The sequence below is a fragment of the Strix aluco genome, chromosome 6 (assembly GCF_031877795.1).
Source record: "Strix aluco isolate bStrAlu1 chromosome 6, bStrAlu1.hap1, whole genome shotgun sequence".
Taxonomy (NCBI): domain Eukaryota; kingdom Metazoa; phylum Chordata; class Aves; order Strigiformes; family Strigidae; genus Strix; species Strix aluco.
Window position 1 is genome coordinate 36814321 of NC_133936.1, and position 22298 is coordinate 36836618.

The 22298-nt window shown below is 40.9% G+C and overlaps 1 protein-coding gene across 2 annotated transcripts in view; it reads right to left on the reverse strand.

Annotated features, from left to right (window-relative positions):
- Positions 1–650: 650 nt before the first annotated feature.
- The window catches only part of FAM171B (family with sequence similarity 171 member B), a 48391-nt gene continuing 26743 nt past the window's right edge, over positions 651–22298 (reverse strand). For both annotated transcript variants that reach the window (XM_074829656.1, XM_074829657.1), the window contains exons 5-8: positions 21528–21695; positions 18567–18683; positions 17623–17746; positions 651–17349 (exon numbers count right to left, since the gene is read on the reverse strand). In XM_074829656.1, coding sequence (XP_074685757.1) covers positions 16026–17349; positions 17623–17746; positions 18567–18683; positions 21528–21695 — 1733 coding nt within the window. In that variant the 3' untranslated portion in view covers positions 651–16025. The remainder of the gene's footprint in view (positions 17350–17622; positions 17747–18566; positions 18684–21527; positions 21696–22298) is intronic.

Consider the following 22298-nt stretch of genomic DNA (forward strand, 5'->3'; position numbering starts at 1 on the left):
GTCTGCAGACTTGCAGGGTTTCTGCACAATGGTGAAAATACTGAAATGTGGCTTTTGTGAAGCTTAGAAAAGAAAAAGGCTTGAGAAATACTAGTGTTAGATACAATTAAGAATAGGACATTACACCCTGAAGTTTAGCTTAAGCTCTTCACAATATTGTCTTGTTCTTCTACCTGGATTAAAGTACTTTGAGCTTATTCATAGCTGGAATCAATGCCTCTGTCTTATGACTGTGCAGACATACAGAAATAATCTTTTATTTGTTATGGGAGCCACAAAAAGTCTCTCAAGGGAAGAATGGAGAAGACAGAGATTAGACATAAGAACAAAACCTGAAATAATACTCTGGGTAACCCTTTCCAATTGCAACAAAATCAATTTATACAAGGGATAATCTTAGCTGCACTAACCAAGAAACAGGAATCAGATTTAATGTGGATATAGAAGTCTTTCTTCAGTAGAAATGGAACAGAGAATGTGACTGAATTAGAATTGGCAAACTTAAGGATATTAACATTCTTCTGTCATTGGAATTATGATGACAGAAATACACATTTTTAGTGATACTTAGCAAAAAAGTGTTAAGTGAGAGAGAGATATGTTCCTAAACAATGACTTCAAAGACATTCAAATAAAAGTTAAGGCACTGATGACTTTTTAAAATTTTTATTATATTGCATAAGCTATAACATTTTACAAATCTTAGTTACATTTTCAGCAACAGATACACTGATACTGTAGTAAATAGAGATGAAAAGACACCTCTGACAAAATATAAAAAGGTAGAAATACTTAAAACCAGGATACTGAATATCAAGAATGTTTTACATGAACAACAGCCATACTACAGTGTTTCTGAAAATGATTGCCAAGGTAATGAAGTGTTTGTTGAATATAAGGCTCCAACGTGCAAGGTGGTGAGCAGTCAGTGCCATCAGTTCACCTGCCTTTCAGCATCTCAAAACCAGGCTTTTTATGAACTCCATCCTCTAATGAGCACTAAAAAGTGCCTTTCTACATGGTAAAATGTTGTAAAAATATTACTGTTCTAACATGGACTGAAGTGCAACAAGTGCTTCAGAGGAACTGAACCAGTTAACCGGGGAAAAAAGCACCAGTACATTTTGGGGAGGGGGAACATAAGAGTGTTCAGTAAGTCTTAAACTGAAAAAAAATCATTTGGTAAAATAATTCTCAAGCTCAGAGTGCCAACACTAAAAATAATGACACAGTTTTCCCCTGCCAGTCTTAAAAAAAAAAAATCTGAAGCCATTTTTTTTTGGTAATCAGAACACACTCAATACTGCTTTTAAAAGAAAATGAAGCTCAAATTAAAATAATTTCAGCCACCTTTCATATAAATTCTTTAACAGAAATGTAGCAGCCTACTGTTAGAAGTGTGGCACAAATTAGTGCAAACTGCTACAAAAGAACGCTCATTTTTAACTCTGTAGGCGTAGTACTGTGTTTTGTGTAATTTCACCATATTAAAAAAACATTTTAAAAGCAGAAACTTGTGTTATGTAAATAATGCAGGTTAGGAGCCAAATTGAGATAAAAATTCGTTCTAGAAAATAAGAATTAAGTACCTATCTCCATACACTTTCTGCTTCTACTGGCAAGGAAAGTTAGCAGCTAAAAAAAGGATTTTTATCATTATAATAGTTTTTATATATAAACATATATTAATTTCATTTTTGAAGTTAAAATCCCAGTCAGTTTCATACCTGTAAATCCAGTGACTTCAAGACGCTTACTCTTGACTTATGAAGTTGAATCAGATCCCACATGCGCATTTTTGAAAGATACTATTGTTCAGATTGCTAAAGACATATATTTTTAATTTCTTTTCAAACATAAAATACAAAAACCCAGGGTTTACAACAATTACCATCATCACCAACATGCAGGAGTCAGTATTCTAACATAAAAAACACGAGATCTGCCTTTTAAAATATTATAAAAGCTACGTAACTGTAAGTATAAATTGAGGGGTTTTTTGGCTAACAGAAAAAGAACCATAATGTGCTTTTCAGATAGTCAGGTGTCCCACTGATAAAATAAGGCACTTCAGCAGGCTAATTTATCTTCAGATTTAGCTAATATGCAGTACTAGACAACAGATGTAGTGTACTGCCTTTTAATTTGCACAGTGCTAGATCAGTAATACTATTAACCGGTTTCACTTTTGACTAACTAATGAGAAGAATTTAGACCGGTGCCCATTCATTTCATGCTCTTTGGTACAAATTACTGCAAAAGCAGACAACTAATCACTCCGACATCCTGCATTATTTTTTGTGCATCATCTCTAGCTCTACATTGGTAAATAATGTCCCTAATCATCAAATCAGCTTTGCTTTCAGGTTTGTAAGATACCAGAGTTCTTCTATCTTCTGACAGTACTATAAAGATTTTTCCTGTTAATCAAATGGAATTTTTTAAGTGGTTCCCCCCCTTTTTTTTTTTTCTAGATTTCTATAATACGTGGCATTTGGTAACAATCTGAAAATTGCTGTCAATTAGCTTATTCTAGGTAACATATCCAGATAAATGTGCATACGGCTGCATACTATTTAGCCTGATCATTTTCCTTAATTTATGATGCATCAAAGTACTGACCTAACACACATCTGCAGAAACAAGCCTTGGCTAACTCCATTAACCTTATCAAAGACAGGTCAGACCTGGAACTGGTGTACCCTTCTGCAGGAAGAATCTCAACATCAAAGTATTGCAACCATGGCGGGGAAACTGTCCTGAAGTTTTGTGCTGGGTTTGTGGGTGTGTGGCGCGGTTTTTGGTAGCGGGGAAAGGGGCTACAGCAGTGGCCCCTGTGAGAAGCTTCTCAAAGCTCCCCCAGCTCTAAGTTGGACCTGCCTCTGGCCAAGGCTGAGCCAATCAGTGATGTGTGATAACATATTTAAGAAGGGGAACCTGAGAGCAGGAGGGGAGTTGTGAGGAGAACACTCTGTGACCACTGAGGCCAGTGGAAGAACAGAGGAGGAAGGGGAGGAGGTATGCCGGAGCAGACACTCCCCTTGTATCCCAAGGTGAGAGGGCAGGGCTGCCCCGCGCCACCCGTGGAGGTCACTGGGGGAGCAGAGGTTCACCTGCAGCCCGTGGAGGACCCCACGATGGAGCAGATGACTGTGCCCGAAGAAGGCTGGGACTCTGTGGGAAGCCCCCGCTGTTGTAGTTCGACACTGGGAGGATTGCAACTCGTGGGAGGGACCCACATGAGATTTAATGCTCATGATAAGGCCCAGGAAGAATCCTGTCATTGTGTGCTTAGAGGCAGCAGCTGTTTTCTTGTAGCATTATCTTTGCAGATACAACTGCAGCAATAATTTCTCTCTACAGAATAGTTTTCTCATATTCTGACACAGTTATGTATTTATTTTTAATATGAAACTCGACTTTAGAAAAGCCTTTTCAAGCGTAACCTGTAGCATAAGATATTATGTGATAAACTCAAGTTACACGCAGAAAAGCTGGCACATGGGATCCACAAAGCAAGCAAAGATAGCTGTTGCTTGACTGGCCTGGATAGAAGCAACAGCTGAAGACGACCTTGAAAACGGTATCACCAGAACTGCAGCATGCGCACTCCAGAAAAGAATTTAAATACTCCACTAAAAGAAACGTCCACACCCTCAGTAAGAAAGGGAGGAGCTACTATCTAGTAGACACACCAATCCTACATATGATGAGATGCCTATCTTTCAGAAAATTTTGTTCTACCTTTCTTCCTACCACTGAGAAGCCCAGCAGCAAGAAACTCTTGCAAGATCTGTTCCACTATGACTTGCGTCGTTGGCTAAAAGCTGAAGTGCACCACTGATGTTCAGCCTTTACAGGGGCCATTTTGCACTACCGTATGTGCAGGGTAAAACTGTGACTAAACCAGACAGCCAAAAGCTCCTTCAGAATGATGGTACAGAACCAAACTCCACTCTCTGCTCTTGATCAGCTAGCAGAGCAGATGGGAATATGCACTACATCAGTACATCTCTTGGCAGCATTACTTTGAAGTCCCAAAGTTATAACTGATCTTTTCAACATTTCTTATCCTTTTTCTTTGCTGACCAGATACCTACTCTGATGCAGAACAAGAATGCTGGAGTTCCTTTGAACTCACATGAATAAAGCCACTGACAGTAGTCTATATTTTTTAATGATACAAGTAAATTTGAGGAATTAGATCTTTTTTGGTATATACAATGAAAAAACGTGTTGGAAAAAATCTGCAATATATTAAAGTTATTGTGGGTGAACAAAATTTCAAGTAGATACAGATCAATTTAATATTAACACCTCAAAGCCACTAGCGTGTCAGGGATTTTCTGTTATGTTCAACAGAATATATAATACTCTCTTTTTGAAACGGGAGCCATCAGAACTGATGCAACCATAAGAACATGGTGATACTAAACCTCAAAAGTCAAAGCAGCTTTCAGAAGAAATGTGCATCTACAGAAAATATATAAATTGATTCCTACTAATGTATATAACAAAGCAAAGGATTAAAATATCAGTATTTGGGGTTAGAGTTAGTCATACACAAAATTCAGTGGAACTGCATATAGAAAAAAGTACTGTGAAAATGTATTTGGTATAGGAAAATTGAATTAGTTACCTAAAAGAGTACCAAAGGCATGCTAATATGACAAGCCATCTTCACCTCTGAAGCAGATGAATCATATAATGAAGCCAGATTCTTTTGGCCAATTTAACTATACTCATTTGCACATGTTCTGGTTTTGGCTGGGACAGAGTTAATTTTCTTCCTAGTAGCTGGCACAGTGCTGTGTTTTGGATTTAGTATGAGAAAAATGTTGAATCACACCGATATTTTAGTTGCTGCTGGGCAGTGCTTATCCTAAGTCAAGGACTTTCCAGTTTCCCGTGCTCTGCCAGCCAGGAGGTGCACCAGAAGCTGGGAGGGAGCATGGCCAGGACAGCTGACCCGAACTAGCCAAAGGGCTATTCCATACCACAGGACATCATGCTCCCTGTAGAAACAGGGGGGAGTTGGCCAGGGAACAGATCACTGCTCAGGGACTGACTGGGCATCGGTCAGCAGGTGATGAGCAACCACACTGTGCATCACTTCTTGTTTCTTGGGTTTTATTTCTCTTTTTGTTATCTTCCTTCTCATTACTAATTATTATTATTAATTTCAATTATTAAACTGTTCTCATCTCATCCCACAAGTTTCAATTTTGTTTCCGATTCTCCTCCCCATCCCACCAGGGGCAGGTGGAGCAAGTGAGTGGCTGCATAGTGCCAAGTTGCCAGCTGGGGTTAAATCACAACCGTCTTTTTTGGCAACCAACATGGGACATGAAGTGTTGAGATAATGACAGATCTGACCAGAGCATGTTAAAACAAATTTGTTATAATTGTTCATTGTATTAGTTTAACAGTCACTGGTCACAACATTGATTTATTTACTCGCAGAGTTGTTGCAAGAGCTGTGTTATGTACTACTTTACTTGCTGTATATGTTCCCTGTTGTGCTATATATCACCTCTGGGGGCTGGATTAAGGTTATCATTTTGTTGTGCTTCATAATACTGGTTTATGATATGACAAAATCGCTTGTCGTAAGGCCAATCATCGGCACTGCCATCATCTCCTTACTTTGGGTGCCATCTCCTGGAGATCATTAATAATTACAATTGTTACATTTTCTCCTCTGGGAGCCAAGGTATGGAGGAGACACCTTGTCACATCTTCCCCTTCTCTGCCAGGCTAAATACAATAGTATTTGAGAACTTTGAAAATTTTTAATATCCTTGGGATGTTCAAACCAGCATGCTCCTACTGCTAGGAACCAGTATGTTCCTGAATGTGGTTCAGGTCTGGTCTGGGGTTAAACAACCATTTAAGAATACCACCCAGACATCCACCTCAGTGACAGCCACTGCACCTACTCCAACCCCCACGACAGCATGACAGTCTAATGAAACCATAGTTAAGGTCTCACACATCCAATAAAGAATTTTGGTAAAGGAGACAGTCTCTGTGGAAACACTGGGGTTGTGCAGGTAATGGCAGGATCATACAGTGAGAAGAGAGGGTCCCACGGCGATGAGACCACACTCTTCTGAGGCTGAACTGCCCTACCTTGAGTGACTCCATAAGCAGCCAACAGAGAAACCGTTTTCATGACGCATGCACCAAGAAGAATGGTCAGACAATAGTCATACCTGCAGGGAGGGGGGAATATTTCCACGACATCCCCCAAACACACCAACCCATTTCCAGAAAACTCTGAAGGTACAAACTATGCATGCATCAAAGCCAAGAGGATTCTAGAAGAACAGACTGCGCATGACACCTAATTAGTCTAATGAGTCCAAGTGCCTGTCCGGAGGAGGGGCAAGGAATTCTAAAAGGACACGAATCAAAGCCCCGGGTGGTACACCCCTCCAGAACTGGACATCGAGATTGGCTGGACCAGTGCTGGACCCGTGACTTGTGAAATATTTCTTTTTTGTCTTTCTCTCTCCCTCCCTGCCTCTCTCGCTCTGTTTTTCTCTCTTTCTCTTTCATTCTCTATACCTGCATCCCTGCATATAAGGCAAAGCTTGTCAGGACATGTTTATGGCTTGTTGGTATGTGTTGCAAGATCTGCGGGTTTTTGTCATGTTATAAGGTTTACGGCTTGTCAGTGCATGTTACAAGGTTTATCACTTGTTGCAGAGGTTGCAAGGCTTACTGACAGTTTCATGCCGGTATCTGTTAACAAATAAAAGTCAAGTTTTGTGAATTGAAGAATGCCTGGTGTCATTTCACCTTAATCCTGACCTGGGAATCAGCAAATCCAAGTTGTTGTCCCGAGAAATTGGGATGTGACAGAGGCACTGCAACTACTCAGATCCTGACAACAGGCACTGTGGTTACTCAAACCCTGACGATGGGTGATGCAACTGAACCAGAGAATCAACCAGTGCCAGTATCATTCGCTCTTATATGCAAGAAATGGACACAAAAGCCAGCTTGTTTAGTAAAGAAGGACAAAGCAGGGCCATCACGAGAACACGAGGAAGAGGCAGGACAAGAGGAGGTAACCACTCAATCCCTATCCCTGAGTGAGCTGCAGGATACGTGAAAAGATTTCAGCTGTTGTCCAGGTAAGCACATTATCACCTGGCTGCTCTGATGCTGGGTTAACAGGCCTAGTAACCTGGAATCGGAGTATAAGGAAGCCAACCAGATGGGATCACTTTCTAGGGAAGGAGCATTGGCAAGGCTATTGGAAAAGGGACATAAGCCCTCAGCCTCTGGAGATGACTCCTGTCAAGTGTGAAGGAAAGGTACCCCTTTGAGGAAGATGTTGTAAGTCACCCAGGCAAGTGGATCACCATGGAGAGAGGTATCCAGTACCTGAGGGAATTAGCTGTGCTAGAGATGATTTATTATGGCCCGGTAACAGGTCAGTTACCCACAGATCCTGATGAAGTCCAATGCACACAGCCCATGCGGTGGAAGTTTGTAGGGAACATGCCATCATCGTATGGCAATTCGCTGGCATTAATGACCTGGAAAGATGAAGAGGCACCGACGGTGGATGAAGTGGCTCACCAACTCTGGCTATATGAACAAAATCTTTCTCCCTCTATGGGCCTGCATTTCAGCTGTGGAAAAACTTGTCTGAGAAATGCAAAAAACTGTTCCAGGAGTTCCAGCAACTCAAAGAGGAGATAGGTCCTACTCCTCACCTGTATGGAATCTCAGCTTTAAGAGTAAGTGTTCTTCTGCTCAAGAGAGAGGATATGGAGGGTACAGACCACAGGCTACCCTGTGGTTTTATCTGTGGGACCACGGAGAGGACATGAGGAAGAGATGGAAAATCTACTTAACTGCTTGCTCTACCTAAGCTGTTATGAGAACATCTTGAAGTCTTTCTCAGAATTGTACAAGATGAAAGTTAGTGGAAGAAAGATGCATAAGATGGTGACCTGAAAGATCACCCTGAAACTGAGACAAGGATTGGAACCAGAAGAGAAGAATTCAGCTGAGACAGGGGATTGCAGTGAACTTTAATAAATGATGAGAATCAAGAACTAAAAGGTTGAGTGGAAACTTATAAAGACTTTGGACTTAGGTAATAGATTTAGAAATAGTATATAAACTGCACGAGTCCTTCGGACATTGGCCATTCACTGCGGTATTGGCCCAACTCTGAGTTGTTAATAAAGCAAACCTAGAGATATCCATGCCTGGTCATTCTGTTTCTTCTTTGAACAGAGAGGAACCACCAGGTTTACAATAGCCTGGCAAGTCAGACCCACAGGAGTACAAGGCCCTCGTAGACACGGATGCACTGTGTACTCTAATACCATCAAGCTATTAAGGGGCGGAACCCATCTGTATTTCTGGAGCGACACGGGAATCCCAACAGCTAACTGTACTGGAAACCGAGGTGAGCCTAACTAGGAATGAGTGGCAAAAGCACCCCACTGTGACTGGCCCAGAAGCCCCATACATCATTGGCACAGACTATCTCAGAAGAGGGTATTTCAAGGACCCAAAAGGGTACCAGTGGGCCTTTGGTATAGCTGCTTTGCAGACAGAGGAAATTAAACAGCTGTCCACCTTACCTGGTCTCTCGGAGAACGCTTCTGTTGTGGGCTGCTGATGGCTGAAGAACAACGGGTACCGATCACTACCACAATGGCTCTGATGGCAGCCCACCAGTATAGGAGTGTACACAAATCTGCCAAGAGAGAAAACATAAAATCTCTCCAAGACTTAGTGAGAGAACTGCAAAATCAGTTGGTGGAAGAAAGGACTATAAGGGAAAGAGCCGAGACCCTGCTAGATAGGCAGCGTGAGGCAAATCGCCAACTTAGTACTGAACTAGACTTACAAGACAGGGAGAAGATGCTGTGTGAGGCGCTTAAGGATTGGAGTAGAGCTGGTGACTCCAATTCCAAAAGCAAGGCTTGTTTTTTCGTCTCTAGCAAAGAGGGCGGAATCCCAAAATCCCAAACCACTTGACCCTTTAGAGGATCTGGAAAATAAAGTGGTATTGTGCCCTTTGATAAAAACTGAAATAATAGGTGCTGGGGAGGAAAATGCAGAGGCTGTGACAAAACAAATACCTTATTCAGCCTTGGATTTGTCTAAGCTTCAGGAAAAGTTTAGTTGCTTAGTGAGGGAGAGAGACTGAATATGTGTGGAGTAACATGTAACTAACAGGTGGCAACTGAATCAGGCTATCAGAGGATGAAGCCCAAGGATACTGGGGGCCAGGGGTGTTTCTTACAGTAGACAACCCCAGAGAAGCCTGGTCACTGACCCAAAGGGTGGATTATTGGGCAGGAGGTCTAGACTCCCTAGGAAGAGGAGATCCGGTAAGTACTGATACCTCCAATATTGATCACTTAACTGAAAGCATTGAAAAAACTGCCTGCCTCCAACTTACGCATCATAGACGATTAATCTCGAGGCAGCCATCCCCGATGCTATTGGCTGCTGATCCCGACCAAATGACCCCTGCTTATAAGGGGCTTGCCGGACTCCCTAAAATTATATGTAATTCAGTTGCAAGACCGATTAAGGGATGTCCTGCCAGATCAAGAATGGGCAGAGCCCTAACCTGAGGGGAGGTCACTCAGGAATTAATTATGGAAGGAAAATGGGAGTAATTGGAGGAGCTGGTAAACAATGGGCAATGGTACAGAGGATAGAACCAAAAGAACATTCACCACCACTGCCCCTGCTTCCCAAGAAATCAGGAAGTCAGAAGGAATATTATGGGTCAAAGGGATTGAGAGGGGAATTCCCCGAGATTTGATGGAAGGAATGCCCACCATGGCACTGGAAAAGCTTGTCTGTGCACAGAGGAGCAGGCGGAAAGTACTCATGAAAGAAGGACTGCCTGCTCAAGGTATCATTAGAGTAGAACCTAAAGTGACCCTGCAGACAAACACTCCCTGAGCCCCAGAGGGAGATCTGATCAACTTGGAGTCAGGAAACAAGACATGCTGTCCCCACTAAGTGAGCCAGGGGACAACAGGTGGATCCATTTAAGGAGGCTCACAGAAAACAGCTGAGGGGATTTAATGATTACTTTCCCCCTTGGTCCCCTTAAAACACCAGTCACCTTTTTAGTAGACACTAGGGCTCAAATGTCAGCACTTCGACGGGATGTTGCTGACCACAGTTGCATAGTTGCTGGTAAGAAGCAGATTTGGGTAACCAATGTATTTGGAAAATCTCAACCCCAGGCAACTGCTTGGGTCAAATGCTGTTTGCCAGGACATGAGACCACAACAGAAACCATAATGATATTGGTACTGCTACCAACTAACATTTTGGGACTAGATTTGCTGAAAGAATGAGCTGACATGACTCGAGAGGAAGAGAGCGGGTGTTTGGTCTCCCCCGTGCATCTGTGCAGCTATTACAGCCTGCACCTGACCTGCCCCCTTGTAAGATCATTAATGTCAAACCTTACCCGCTCCCCTTACAGGCAAGAGGAGGGATCACTTTGGTGACAGCTGAATTATGGGAGCAAGGGATAACCAATCCCCTGCACTCACCCTATAATTCCCCAGTGTGGCCAGTCCATAAATCCACTGACTATTGGCATCTGAATGCCAACATGGGCCCTTTAACAGGTGCAGCGACTATCATAGCTGAGCTAATTGCAACCATACAAGAGCAAGCCCATCAAATTTTAGCAACTATCAACGTAAAAGATACATTCTTTATGGTCCCTCTGCAGGAAGCAAACAGGAATCACTTTGCTTTCACATGGGAAAGCATGCAATTCACCTTTACACATCTCCTCCAGGGGTATTAGCACTCACTGACAATTGCTCACTATCCATTGGCTCAAGAGCTCGCCAAAATCACTCCTGGAAAAGGGGTTAAGATATACCAATATACTGATGATGAATACATGTGGCCCTCATACCACAGTATTGGGCCAGACTCAAACAGAAATAATTACTCATCTAGAAAGCTTGGGGCTCTAACTCCAGATGAAAAGATACAACTCCCATCCTCCCAAGTGACCTTCCTGGGTATCTGGTAGAGGGGAGGAACAGTGTGCATTCCCCCTGAAACCTTAACTACCCTCGAGCCAGTTAAAATGCCTGGAAAAAAGAAGGAACTACAACAGACCCTAGATTTGCTAGTATTTTGGAGGAAACACATTCCCGATTTTTCGAACATAGCCTGCGCCCTCTACAACCTAACCTGTAAAAGGGCTGTTGGGGACTGTACCCCCATTCACAAAGAAGCTTTGAAGTTGTTAATTTTTGAGGCTGGGGTATATCAGGCCTTAGGGCCAATACACCCAACAAATCGACTCCACATCGAGTGGGGTTTTGCAATTTATGGACTGTCCATACATATGCGGCAACACAGACCAGAGGGTCCAATCCGACCTATCGGGTTCTATTTGTGCAGCTTCAAAGATGCACAAAAATGGTACTCACTTTGAGAGAAAGACCTTTTCATGGTTAGCCTAGCTTTTCAGGAAGCTGAAAGAATCATACGGCGGCAGCCAATCATCTTAAGAGGGCCCTTCAAGGTCTTGAAACCGGCATTAGCTGGAACCCCTCCTCCTACAGAAGTTGCGCAGTGAGAAACAGTAAGGGAGTAGAATCTACAATTAGACCATTGAATCCACACGTAACGGATAATACAAAGCATACGTAAGTTAAAATGTGTATTTGTGCTTTGTAGAAATAGAGAAAACCAAAGAAGGATGGCGAGGGATTCACACTAGCCCCAGCTATATTAATTGTTACTTGTGCTATTGGTCTATTGTTGTTTGTTAATTTTTGTCTGTTGTTATAAGGAAAGATGCTTTGGAGAGCTTTCTTCCTTGTCCTCATCTTTTCCACTGAAGGACAGGGAAAAGATTCCCCAAATTTAGCATGGAATTTGATTCAAGGTTTTATGCACATCTGGAATAACATCAATCAACACGTTTGTATAGTGTTACCAAAACCTGTTGACAAAGGAATTCAATTCAGCCTCATTAATCTAAACATCACCAACCTTGTGAAAAGGATTCTTGCCTCTGGTAATATTTCATGTAGATCAAATTGCTCCTGGAACAACACCTCCAAGGCACCTTTCATGGCTCTAGAAACTCCTTCTGACGATTTAAAGATTTATTGTCTTCCCTGAGGAGTAAACCTTGAATCTTGTCACACATGGAAAAGTGAATGTTGGGAATGGAAAAATGGGTGGAACCCAGGTAGTGCTTGTAATTTTACTCGAGAAAAATTCTATTGGGAATCCTGAAGTATATAGAATTTTTTAAGGGACACAGGCATAAATGAAGCATGGTCCACCCAAGAATATAGATGTTCAAAGGCAATAGCGTCTAACGGTACCAAGCGTACTTGGGTCCCCTGGTGGCCATCACTAACGCAACTTGAACCCCAAACTCCATTTGAACTTGACTACCATACAGAATTCAAACCTTGGGGCTTTAATTCCAGATGAAAAGATACAACTTTTCCCAAAAAACCCAACCTCAGTCAGTGGGTCTGGGAATGGCAGTGGAGCAAGGAAGATTTTAAAAGGATACCTGAACACAGTGTGCTTCCTTTTCTTAAGTGTATAACCCAATTAAATTGCACCAATGGTGCAGGTAACCCATTGGAAACTTGGCTTGTTCGAGAAATAAGAATCCTCATTAGCGATGTGAGTGCTTGCTGGGGATACCCCGCGCCTGGATTAGACACCAGTTTGTATAACACTAATGATAAGGCTACATGTCAGAATACCCAGCACCTAGCCCCTTACGGTACCTTTGGGGATGTTCAAATAGCAAAATGTATTCCCATATAAATATCCAAAGACATGCTGGTCTGAAGTGTGGAACTGGCATTCTAACGTGTCCGCACAAGGTGTTTAATTACTCAGCAGCCCCACAGGATCAAAGGCACTGGGATGGTCCTAAAGTGCGACCCAAGTGGGCAATACGTGGAGTCGCAATACCTGATTATTATACCTCGGGAACGAATGTATCCCTGATGTTAGAAAAATATATTTACCCCGTATGTCACCCTCAAAAGACACCAATTTGTCCTGGAAAATATAACTTGGCAAATGCATGTTTTGTCCAATTGGACACACCGTGCATTTAAAGAACTTAACACCCAGGTTCAACAAGCGTCGAAAATGATCCTTCAAAACCGATTAGCATTGGACATGTGGTTGTTGAAGGAACATGGGGTATGTGGGATATTGAATCTAACTGACAGGGAAAGTTGTATAACTACTGATAATGACCCCACTTCAATTGAAGCAGCCCAAGCCAATGAGAGAAGTTGCAGACAAAACCGGAGAACTTTTCCAAATGATGCAACCAGGAGACCAGTCTGACAGAGGATCGTGGCTGACCTCTCTCCTAAAGTCCTTGGGACTCATGGGGTGAGGAAATTGGCTTGTTAACATTAGACTTAGGTTGTTATGTGGATTCTTGTTCTTAATTATAGGCCTTGCAATTATGCAATGTATGATTACCCACTTGCTCTCCTCTACTTCTTCTCTTTTCTCTCCTACTGTCCAGTATGTGAAGATAATTACCATGGAAGAAGATCTCCATAATAACTCAGTCCAGCTGAACGTCTGAGCCACAGGGTGGTGTGACAGTCCGGTGAAATCATAGTTAATGCCTCAAACATCCAATAAAGAACTCTGGTAAAGGAGATAGGCTCTGTGGAAACGCTAGGGTTGCTCAAACAACAACAGGGAGATGCGGTGAGAAGAGAGGGTCTCATGGAGGTGAGACCACACTTTTTTGAGGCTGAAATTCCCTACCTTGAGTGACTCTGTAAGGAGCCAACAGAGAAGCTGTTTTCATGACGTATGTGCCGAGAATGGTCAGACAACTGCCATTCCTGCAGGGAGGGGGGAATAACTCCACGACGACCCCAAAACACACCAACCCATTTCCAGAAAACTCTGAAGGTACAAACTAGGCATGCACCAAAGCCAAGAGGATTCTAGAAGCACAGACTGCGCATGACACCTAATTAGCCTAATGAGTCCAAGTGCCCGACCGGAGGAGGGGCAAGGAATTCTAAAAGGACACAAATCGAAGCCCCGAGCAGCACACCCCTCTGGAACTGGACATCGAGATTTGTTGGACCAACACTGGACCCAGGGGAAATCTTTCTCTCTTTTCAGTCTCTCTTTTTCTCTCTAGCTCTCTTTCTCTCTCTCCCTCCTTTTCTCTCCCATTCTCTATCCTTATATCCCTGCATGACTTACGGCTTATCAGTGTATTTTATAGGATCTACCACTTGTTGGCATATGGTTAGCAGAGGTTGCAAGGTTTACTGACAAATTTTCATGACAATATTTGTTGTGAGCAAATAAAAGGTTGAGTTTTGTGAACTGAAGAATCCTTGGTGCCATTTCACCTTAATCCTGACCTGGGAAGCGGTGAACCTGAGTCATTGTCCTGAGAAATTGGGATGTGACACCTCCCCATCCCATCAGGATTGTATATAGACATTGTATGTTTGGGTCTTGGTATAGAACCTTAACCAAGCTCTAAGGGAAATATATATAAAGCTTTTTTAGGATTATTTGTAATCAAACTGCCAAAGCCAAAATGCTGGAACTTATTTCATCAGGGAAACAGCTTCAAAGCCACAGAAAGATATTCTATACACTATATGAAGCACATTAAGGATGCATCTACTCTTCTGTTAGCCAAAGTTGAAACGATCACTTTGACAAGATGAACATTAAAAATAAAGAATATTCTGATGGCCTTTTCCTTTCTCTATAAGTATCTTAGTTACATTTCATGCATTCATGACTTTTGGTAAATTTAACTCTAAGATGAGTCATAAATAGTATTTATATTGCATTATAGACCAAATTTTGTGATCTGCTCTCTCATGCTCATAAAACCCCCCAACTTTTAAAGCCTGTTTAACCCCTCTGCAATGCACAACCTAGACAAAAGCAGCTCAGGCTGGCAAAATGTAGGCATATAAACCTCTGATGATCTTCCATTTCTTTAAACATAAAAAGCAACAGTATCAAACTCTCCTGCTAAAGGAAACTCTTTCAAAGGTGTAATTTGTCTAGACTTGCATACTTTTTCATTATGGGTCAAACTCTAACTTATAAATATGCAGGGATTCAAGGCTATGTTGTGGAGCCCAAGTGGCCCAACAGCATGCAGAAGAGAAGATTTTAACTGACTATGAAGCCAAACAAGATCAGGGATCAGTAGTAGCAGCAGCTTCGAACGCTACCAGAATCAGTCCTTTTCTGCTGGATGTGGACACTTCATAGCAGATGTCAGTCTTCAGTGTTCACAGTTCATAAACCAGATTAAAACAAAGCAAGATGGGCAACATCTTAAGACAGTGGGGAGCATGAACTGCAGCAGCCACGGAGCTTGTACACTTCCCCCTTCTGCCACTGCTATACGGAATGGCAACCTTTTGCACATGGATTTTGCATACAGGGAGGGCAGTAATGCTATAGAGCTCTGCTGATAAATCCAACAGAGCTTATCTGCTGGTGTCATGGGACTAACTGATGAAACATTTTACATTATACAAAGAAGTATAACAGATCCATAGAAAAGTTCACATATAAAATACTGTACAGATGGTCACAATGATTAGGAACAAGGCTTAGGAATGGCTTTAACTAGTCTACCAATGCATAGCAACAAGTATGAAAAAATTAAAACATGTGCCTACATTTCTCACTGTGCATTCCCAGAGGTGTGTCCAAGAATGACAGGCTAATTAAATGTGGGCCTTCCCTATACTGCCAGCAAAATTAGGAACTGGAAAATTTTAATAGTAGCACTTCCCTGTTTTCAATTCACACTGAATATCAATTGCCCAGTTGAAGTTTAGTAACCCAATCGATATATTAAAAACAAACGTAACCTTTTCTTGATACTAGAAAACATCATTTCCCTTGTAAACCCAACACTGCAGAATTACAGAAGCAGCCAAGAGGTCAATAACCAGCAGGGAGAGCAACACAAAGCACATTGTGTTTTAATTTATAGGAATAAGCGGCCTCTCCTCTCTTTTCTTCCAGATATTGGTTTTGCTATCTCTTTTCATGATAGATGGTCTATCCCTTCTTTTAGCAGAAGGGATACCAGATTCATGACTTCCTGATACAGTTTTTCTTCTTAGACCTTCATCATGCTGTTCTGCGACTTGCCCATTCCCTCCATCCAGAATGTGCCTCACAGCCTGGTCCTCTGGAGTGCAAACAGTAGTCCCACTTTCACTGCTACTCAGATCCAGATCTTCCAAGTAAAGGATCTTAGAATGCGGCATATTTTTGATGAAAGTTTTCTCTCTCTCCAGTTTCCTACTAGGATGATGCTCATTCATGTCCACACCCGAATCCAGACTGGTATCATTACTCTCTGTTTTTCTGCCCTTTTTCAGATCTATGAAAGAATGCCTCACTTGAGCAATCGGCTTTCCATCCAGGGACACAAACCATGCTCGAGGATGTGGAGATGGTTTTCCTTTAGAGAGTTCCAATAATGTTTGTTCTGAAATACCTTGAAGTTCAGATGAAAACGGAGTCATTACAACTGCTTCATTCAATGTCCCGGGAACAGAGACAGATTCCAGTAAGCTATTAGTGTACCGGCCCCAGTTTGACGCTTGAGAAGGTAAACCCTCTTCGCTAGCTAGTGTATTGTTTTCATCTCTGCAGACAGAAGGCTGTGGATGAGAGTGCACTGGCATTTTTGGTAAGGTCTGCATGTAACCGTCGCGATTCATGGGTTCCATCATGGGGCTATATACTAACTGCCCTTTTCTTGGCAAAGTTGCTGATTTAGCAGGATGCAATTGTTCTGGTGAGTGGAAAAGATCAGAGGTTTGAAGAATAGCTATAGGTTGATTGTAAATATGCATTAAGTGTTCTGGGATATGGGGAAGCCCATACATCTCCTCTTTCAGTGAAAGGTATCTGTTTTGGTCTTGAATGTCCCTAGGAGCCTGGGAAAGAGTACTGTTACTGTGCTTCGGCTGCTGTAAATGCCGAACGCCAGCAGTAGGCTCTAATGAATGGGATGAATTTCTTGCCTGACAGGATGACTGATAAGAAGCATCCTCTGTGTAGATTTTAAAATTGTCTCGTGATTTTCCATCTTCTGTGTCTACAGACATCCTTCTTTGAGGGCTGTATGAAGAAATCTTCGGTGTGTATAACTGTGACTTATCCTCCAGCTTTAAAGACCCTTTGACAGCATTGATGTGATTCATGTGAGTTGTTGATGTTGTCTGGTCTTTTTTTATGACCTCCAGCTTAGTTGTATTTTTTTCCTTCTTTTGTGTCCGACCACATTTATCCCTATGCAAAAGAGATGCAAGGTGACTGTAGAGCATACTAAGAAATACTAGACTGTTGACTACCAGAGCTGAAGATTAGAGTCTGGTTAAGAAGTTATACTGTAATGTGGCATCACAAACTTAAAATGAAGCTCTGTAGTAACTAATTTTTGAAAAAGTATTAGGCTACACATTAGAGCTCAGCTAAGGAAACAAGTCTCAACTTCAAAAGACTATTTTATCAACCTTAAATTCCATTCATGCTGAGCTTATTAGAGCCTCTCTTTTTGCTTACCTGCAGTAACAAAGAAGAACAGCAAAAAATCCAATGATAATGACAACAGTACCTCCCAGTATGGCCGTAAGGAACACTGTGTGATAGGCTGTTATGTCCTTGGAAACCGCACTAATAATGGATTCTAGATTGTCAAACAAAAACAGACAAGAATTAGTTCTCAAGCAGAATTATTTGGTTTTGATATGCAGATCTGTAGCTAATAAATGAAACTGTACTTTTCCAGTGATTTTGTGTTCCTACGGCACTATGTTCATCCTTCCCTTCTCACCTTGCTGTTTCAGCAAACTACAAAATATACAAAGAGTGGTTACAATATAACGGATCTTCAAAGGTTCACCTCAAGTACTAAAGCCTTACCATGACATCTACTCACTTCCAGTCAAATTACACTTGTATTAGTTGTCCAAACTGACCTAGAAACATGGTCTACATTTTCTATTTAGTGCTTCTGACAGAAAGTGCTATCTGTTTTTAAATACTAACATCGTATTTTTCCTGTAAGAATCCCTTCGAATGATTTTGCAAAACATGCAAGAAGTCTACATAAAACAGAATCCACTGGCACCATTTCACCCAACAATAATTTTCTTGTTGTATTTCCTCTTGTCATACATAATGCCCAACAGTAAGGGATACAGTCCTGCTGATTTTTAGATCTCCATAGTCACAGTTCCCTTGCAGGCTTCTTCCAAAAGATGGCGATAGTGTAAACATCTAAGTTCAAATACAGTCTGGACTTTTTCCCCTGTAGCATTTGAAGTTCTAGGAAATAGTAATATGCACCAAGGCACACTATCAGGATTCAAATAAAAGTCATCCAACAGTTGAAATTGCATGCCGTTTTTCCCTTTCTTTTGTTAAATAAAGCAATCAAACCGAGAGCCTTACAACACATTAGTACTCGAGTTACTCAGTAATCTCTTTGCCGGTTGTTGCAATACCTCTTGTTCCAGGCAGTGGAGCTGCTATCCAGTACCCTAAGTGTTGAGCAGTGTACGTCCATACTAACTGACCATCTGCTTCCTTCACCATTCCCAGCCCACGGCTTACCCAAGCACCTAAAAAAAAAACCAAAAAAAAATGGAAAAAAGGACAGAATATTGCACATGCCATGCAGGATTCTTCTATAGCCAAACCATTAGCAATTAATCTTAAGCTATTATGAAAAATACACAAGGTCACAAGAAAAACAAACTTCTGACCTATACACTATTTATTACACAGCTTTAGCTAAACATGCAAACTTTCTCTCTTGACAATTTCATTGCAAATATCCCTGTGTGGACATTTACTTTGAAACAAAGCAACACCATTGCTTACTGGAATTAATGTAATTCATTTTTCTTTAACAAATGTCTTCCATAGATACGCACACAAATCATTTGAAAAATCTTATTATATGAGCTTAAGTATGTATAAAGATCAAGACAAAAAAAAAAATCAAGGAGCAGGTAATTTTAGGATATGAATACAAGTTTAACATTAGCTAGTAGCACTTGGTGGGGAAGCATTTTAAACTAATAAACTACAATAGGATAAACAATGTTTGTCTTAAATGTTTCTCTCCTCCTCCTTGTCCCATGGCACTAACAGTTCAGTTAGCCCAAGGAAGGTCTATTGTTAGCACACAGATTCCACGTCATCTGTTTGGCAATGCAAAGGATGGGTATTACGGTATGCCAACTTCTACAATTAATAAAGCATGCAGTAGAAGAGACAGGATTATACTTAACGCGCTTGAACACATTTATTGTGGGCCATCTGTGAAATTGTAAGGACAGAAAACAATCTCATATAAACCACCTTACATTTTCAAACTGCTAATACTGAGAAGAGAGAACCACCAGCTTTTTTAAAACAACAATAACCAAAGCATGCGAAAAGTATAATTCATGTAAGTCCTATAATTTCAATTTTTCTCCAGAACCCGTCTTTCAGCAAAACAAAAGGAAATATCTGCCAAACAGGAGGTAAAGATGAGAACTGACACATGCCACATGCACGCACAGATGCACACAAAACATCATTCGGCCGTAAAACTTGCAGCCTTCTCCTGGTACATGTGATAGCTGGCAGAGGGGAACAGCAGCAGCAGCCACCTAGAGCCCTGAAAGAGGTAGTTTCTCAGTTTCCTGGAAAACCTCTTGTCCAGACTCAGGAGCAAGAACAGCTGGAAGAGTCTTCTATCCTAACTCTCATATGAAGGCAACAACAGATCCTCAGATTCTGTCCTGTCACCTCTAAGGCAAATGTCACTATACTGCAAAACTACAAGTTTTACAAGTATTAACAGGGGGGCTATGTACAGGCAGATAAAACCCAACACAAAACACCACACATAAAAGGCAAAAAAATTTCTAGGTCTCTAGAAGTTTTACCTTGACTGAACAAATCTATAAGAAGCCATATAATCTTTGCTGTCCTCTTCAGTAAATGATATCTACCCCCCAATATAGTCCACAGAAAATAGTACGTATTAAGAAAAACATTAAAATGTGATTTATGAGTAAGCACATACTCTCTATGATTTACTGCCATTCAAACAGAAGGATATCATTCTCAATTTAATGTTGCAATGCAAGCTTTTTTTTTTTTGTAATTGTATTAAAATCCACAAAGTACTTTTGGTACTAATGAAGCAAAATATTTAGTTAGAAGGAAGCCACATTCAATATATGTCAACAAATTCTACATTTACAGCAGCTGGAATATAATTACAAAAGCTCATTTTCCAGGAACAGTCTCAATACTTTGAGTAACCCCAGGGAACAATGCACAAGCAGACACGTGAAAGCAGTTTCTATCTTTTTTTCTGGTGCATATGGATCAGCCTACACAATGTCAAACACAGATCTCTTTTCTTACCACTATCAGTACTGACATGGAAGCTCTGATTACCATTATGACTATCTCTCATCATCAGTTAGTCTTCTAGGTGTATAGACAGACTTAATCTTCTATGCCAAAATTTATTCTATTCATTCTTTTCCCAAGACACAACCTAGCCATTTTTTTATTAGCATGTTCTTAATTCCAATTGATGTTCTTTCGTTGTTCTTCATTAAGATGATCAGTTTATTTCTTGAAATGTCAACACAAGTTGGTGCCCTCTGCTGTACTTCCAACAGTTGCGTAACAGCTTTTTGCCTCACAAGGAGTCAGACAACTCTTCTTCACTCACTTGCATATTTCAAGATGAAACATGATGGAAAGTATAAGGTACAACGTAAGACAATCAGTACACCCATGCACACATATATAATGCAGAACATCTAAATGGGGTAAGTGTACGTAGTTCATTGCTCACTCTTGACTACAATTAGACATGAACAGATGACAAAAAGTTTAGAACACCTAATCCTCAGCCTCCTCTTCCCATGCATAAGAACTATGTTGCTTCTTTTGATAACTCTTATTTCCCCTTCATTTCACTTTCTGAATTGCTTTTGTTAACTGAAGTAATATCTATTCCAGTTTTAGTATCAAAGGATCTTTAAAGCTATACTCAAGGAAACAAAGCACCCAAATCTTCAATTCTGATTTGTTCTAAGAAAGCATTCACAAAATTACCAGGCTTAAAATTTAACATCACTTAAAATGTACATTCCCTGAATCCTTAGCCTCCCCATGAAAATAAAAATCCATTATGTTAAAAATTTGTTCTGTAGGAATGCTAATGAATTTTACCAGAGCTTTTTGAACTAATGAAAGCAGGGAAATTCCTTTGAACAATTCAAGCTAGTCAGTCAAAAAACCAATATAGAACCCCTAATAAAATCTGTCACTATTTGTCACCACCTCATATAGTAGTGCCATCACTGCTCCATGACATACAGTATCATGTGCCCAAAACTATATACATGTGCTAAAAGGCAGAGTAACAAATAACTTAGCCCACTTACCAGTTTTCATATCAAATGTCCATGCAGGTACAGCAGCTCCTGGTTTTACAGTACTTGAGGGAAGAGGAAGTGTAATCTGAATGGGACCATTTACTTTCAGTTCTTTCCCAGTCAAAAGAACATTTACGCATATTGCAGCAAGAGGAGCTAATTCCATGCTTTTGAAACCTGGATGAGAAATATCTTGTCTGTAATTCTCCATTCATAGTGTTTTTTTAAAAAAATTTAGAATTAAGAATCTATCCTCGTTACAACTAAAGGCAAGTCCTCATTCACATCCAGCTACATAGTCTGCTGTCGCCAACTTGGTCAAATAAAAATCCACATTCCTTCTCTTCTAGACTGTTAAAATCTTGTGATTAAAATAAAAATCAGTCATATCTATGCCAAATCTGTAAAAGAGAAACAGACTTTTGACATACAGGTTCAATGCTGACCATAGAACCAATGAGTAGGCAAAACTTGGCTTGGGGGTGGGGGAAGAAGGATCTTTCCCCTCAGATAATTTGTTTACAAGAGAGCTAACCTATGTGAAATATGGTAAGATTTGTTGTATAACTGCAACATACATAACACTGAAGACATATGCCAATATATGACTGCTGTATTTCTCCTTAGTTGAACAGTCCTCTTAAACTTTCCTGTAAGGATTAACTTTCTAATTAGGCAGTTATAATTAACTGAATAGTTAATCATGAGGCCTGTCAAGGCACTCAAAGGAAATGTTGCATATACAAAGCATTACAATGCAGCCTGAAAGTTTGTTTCCTT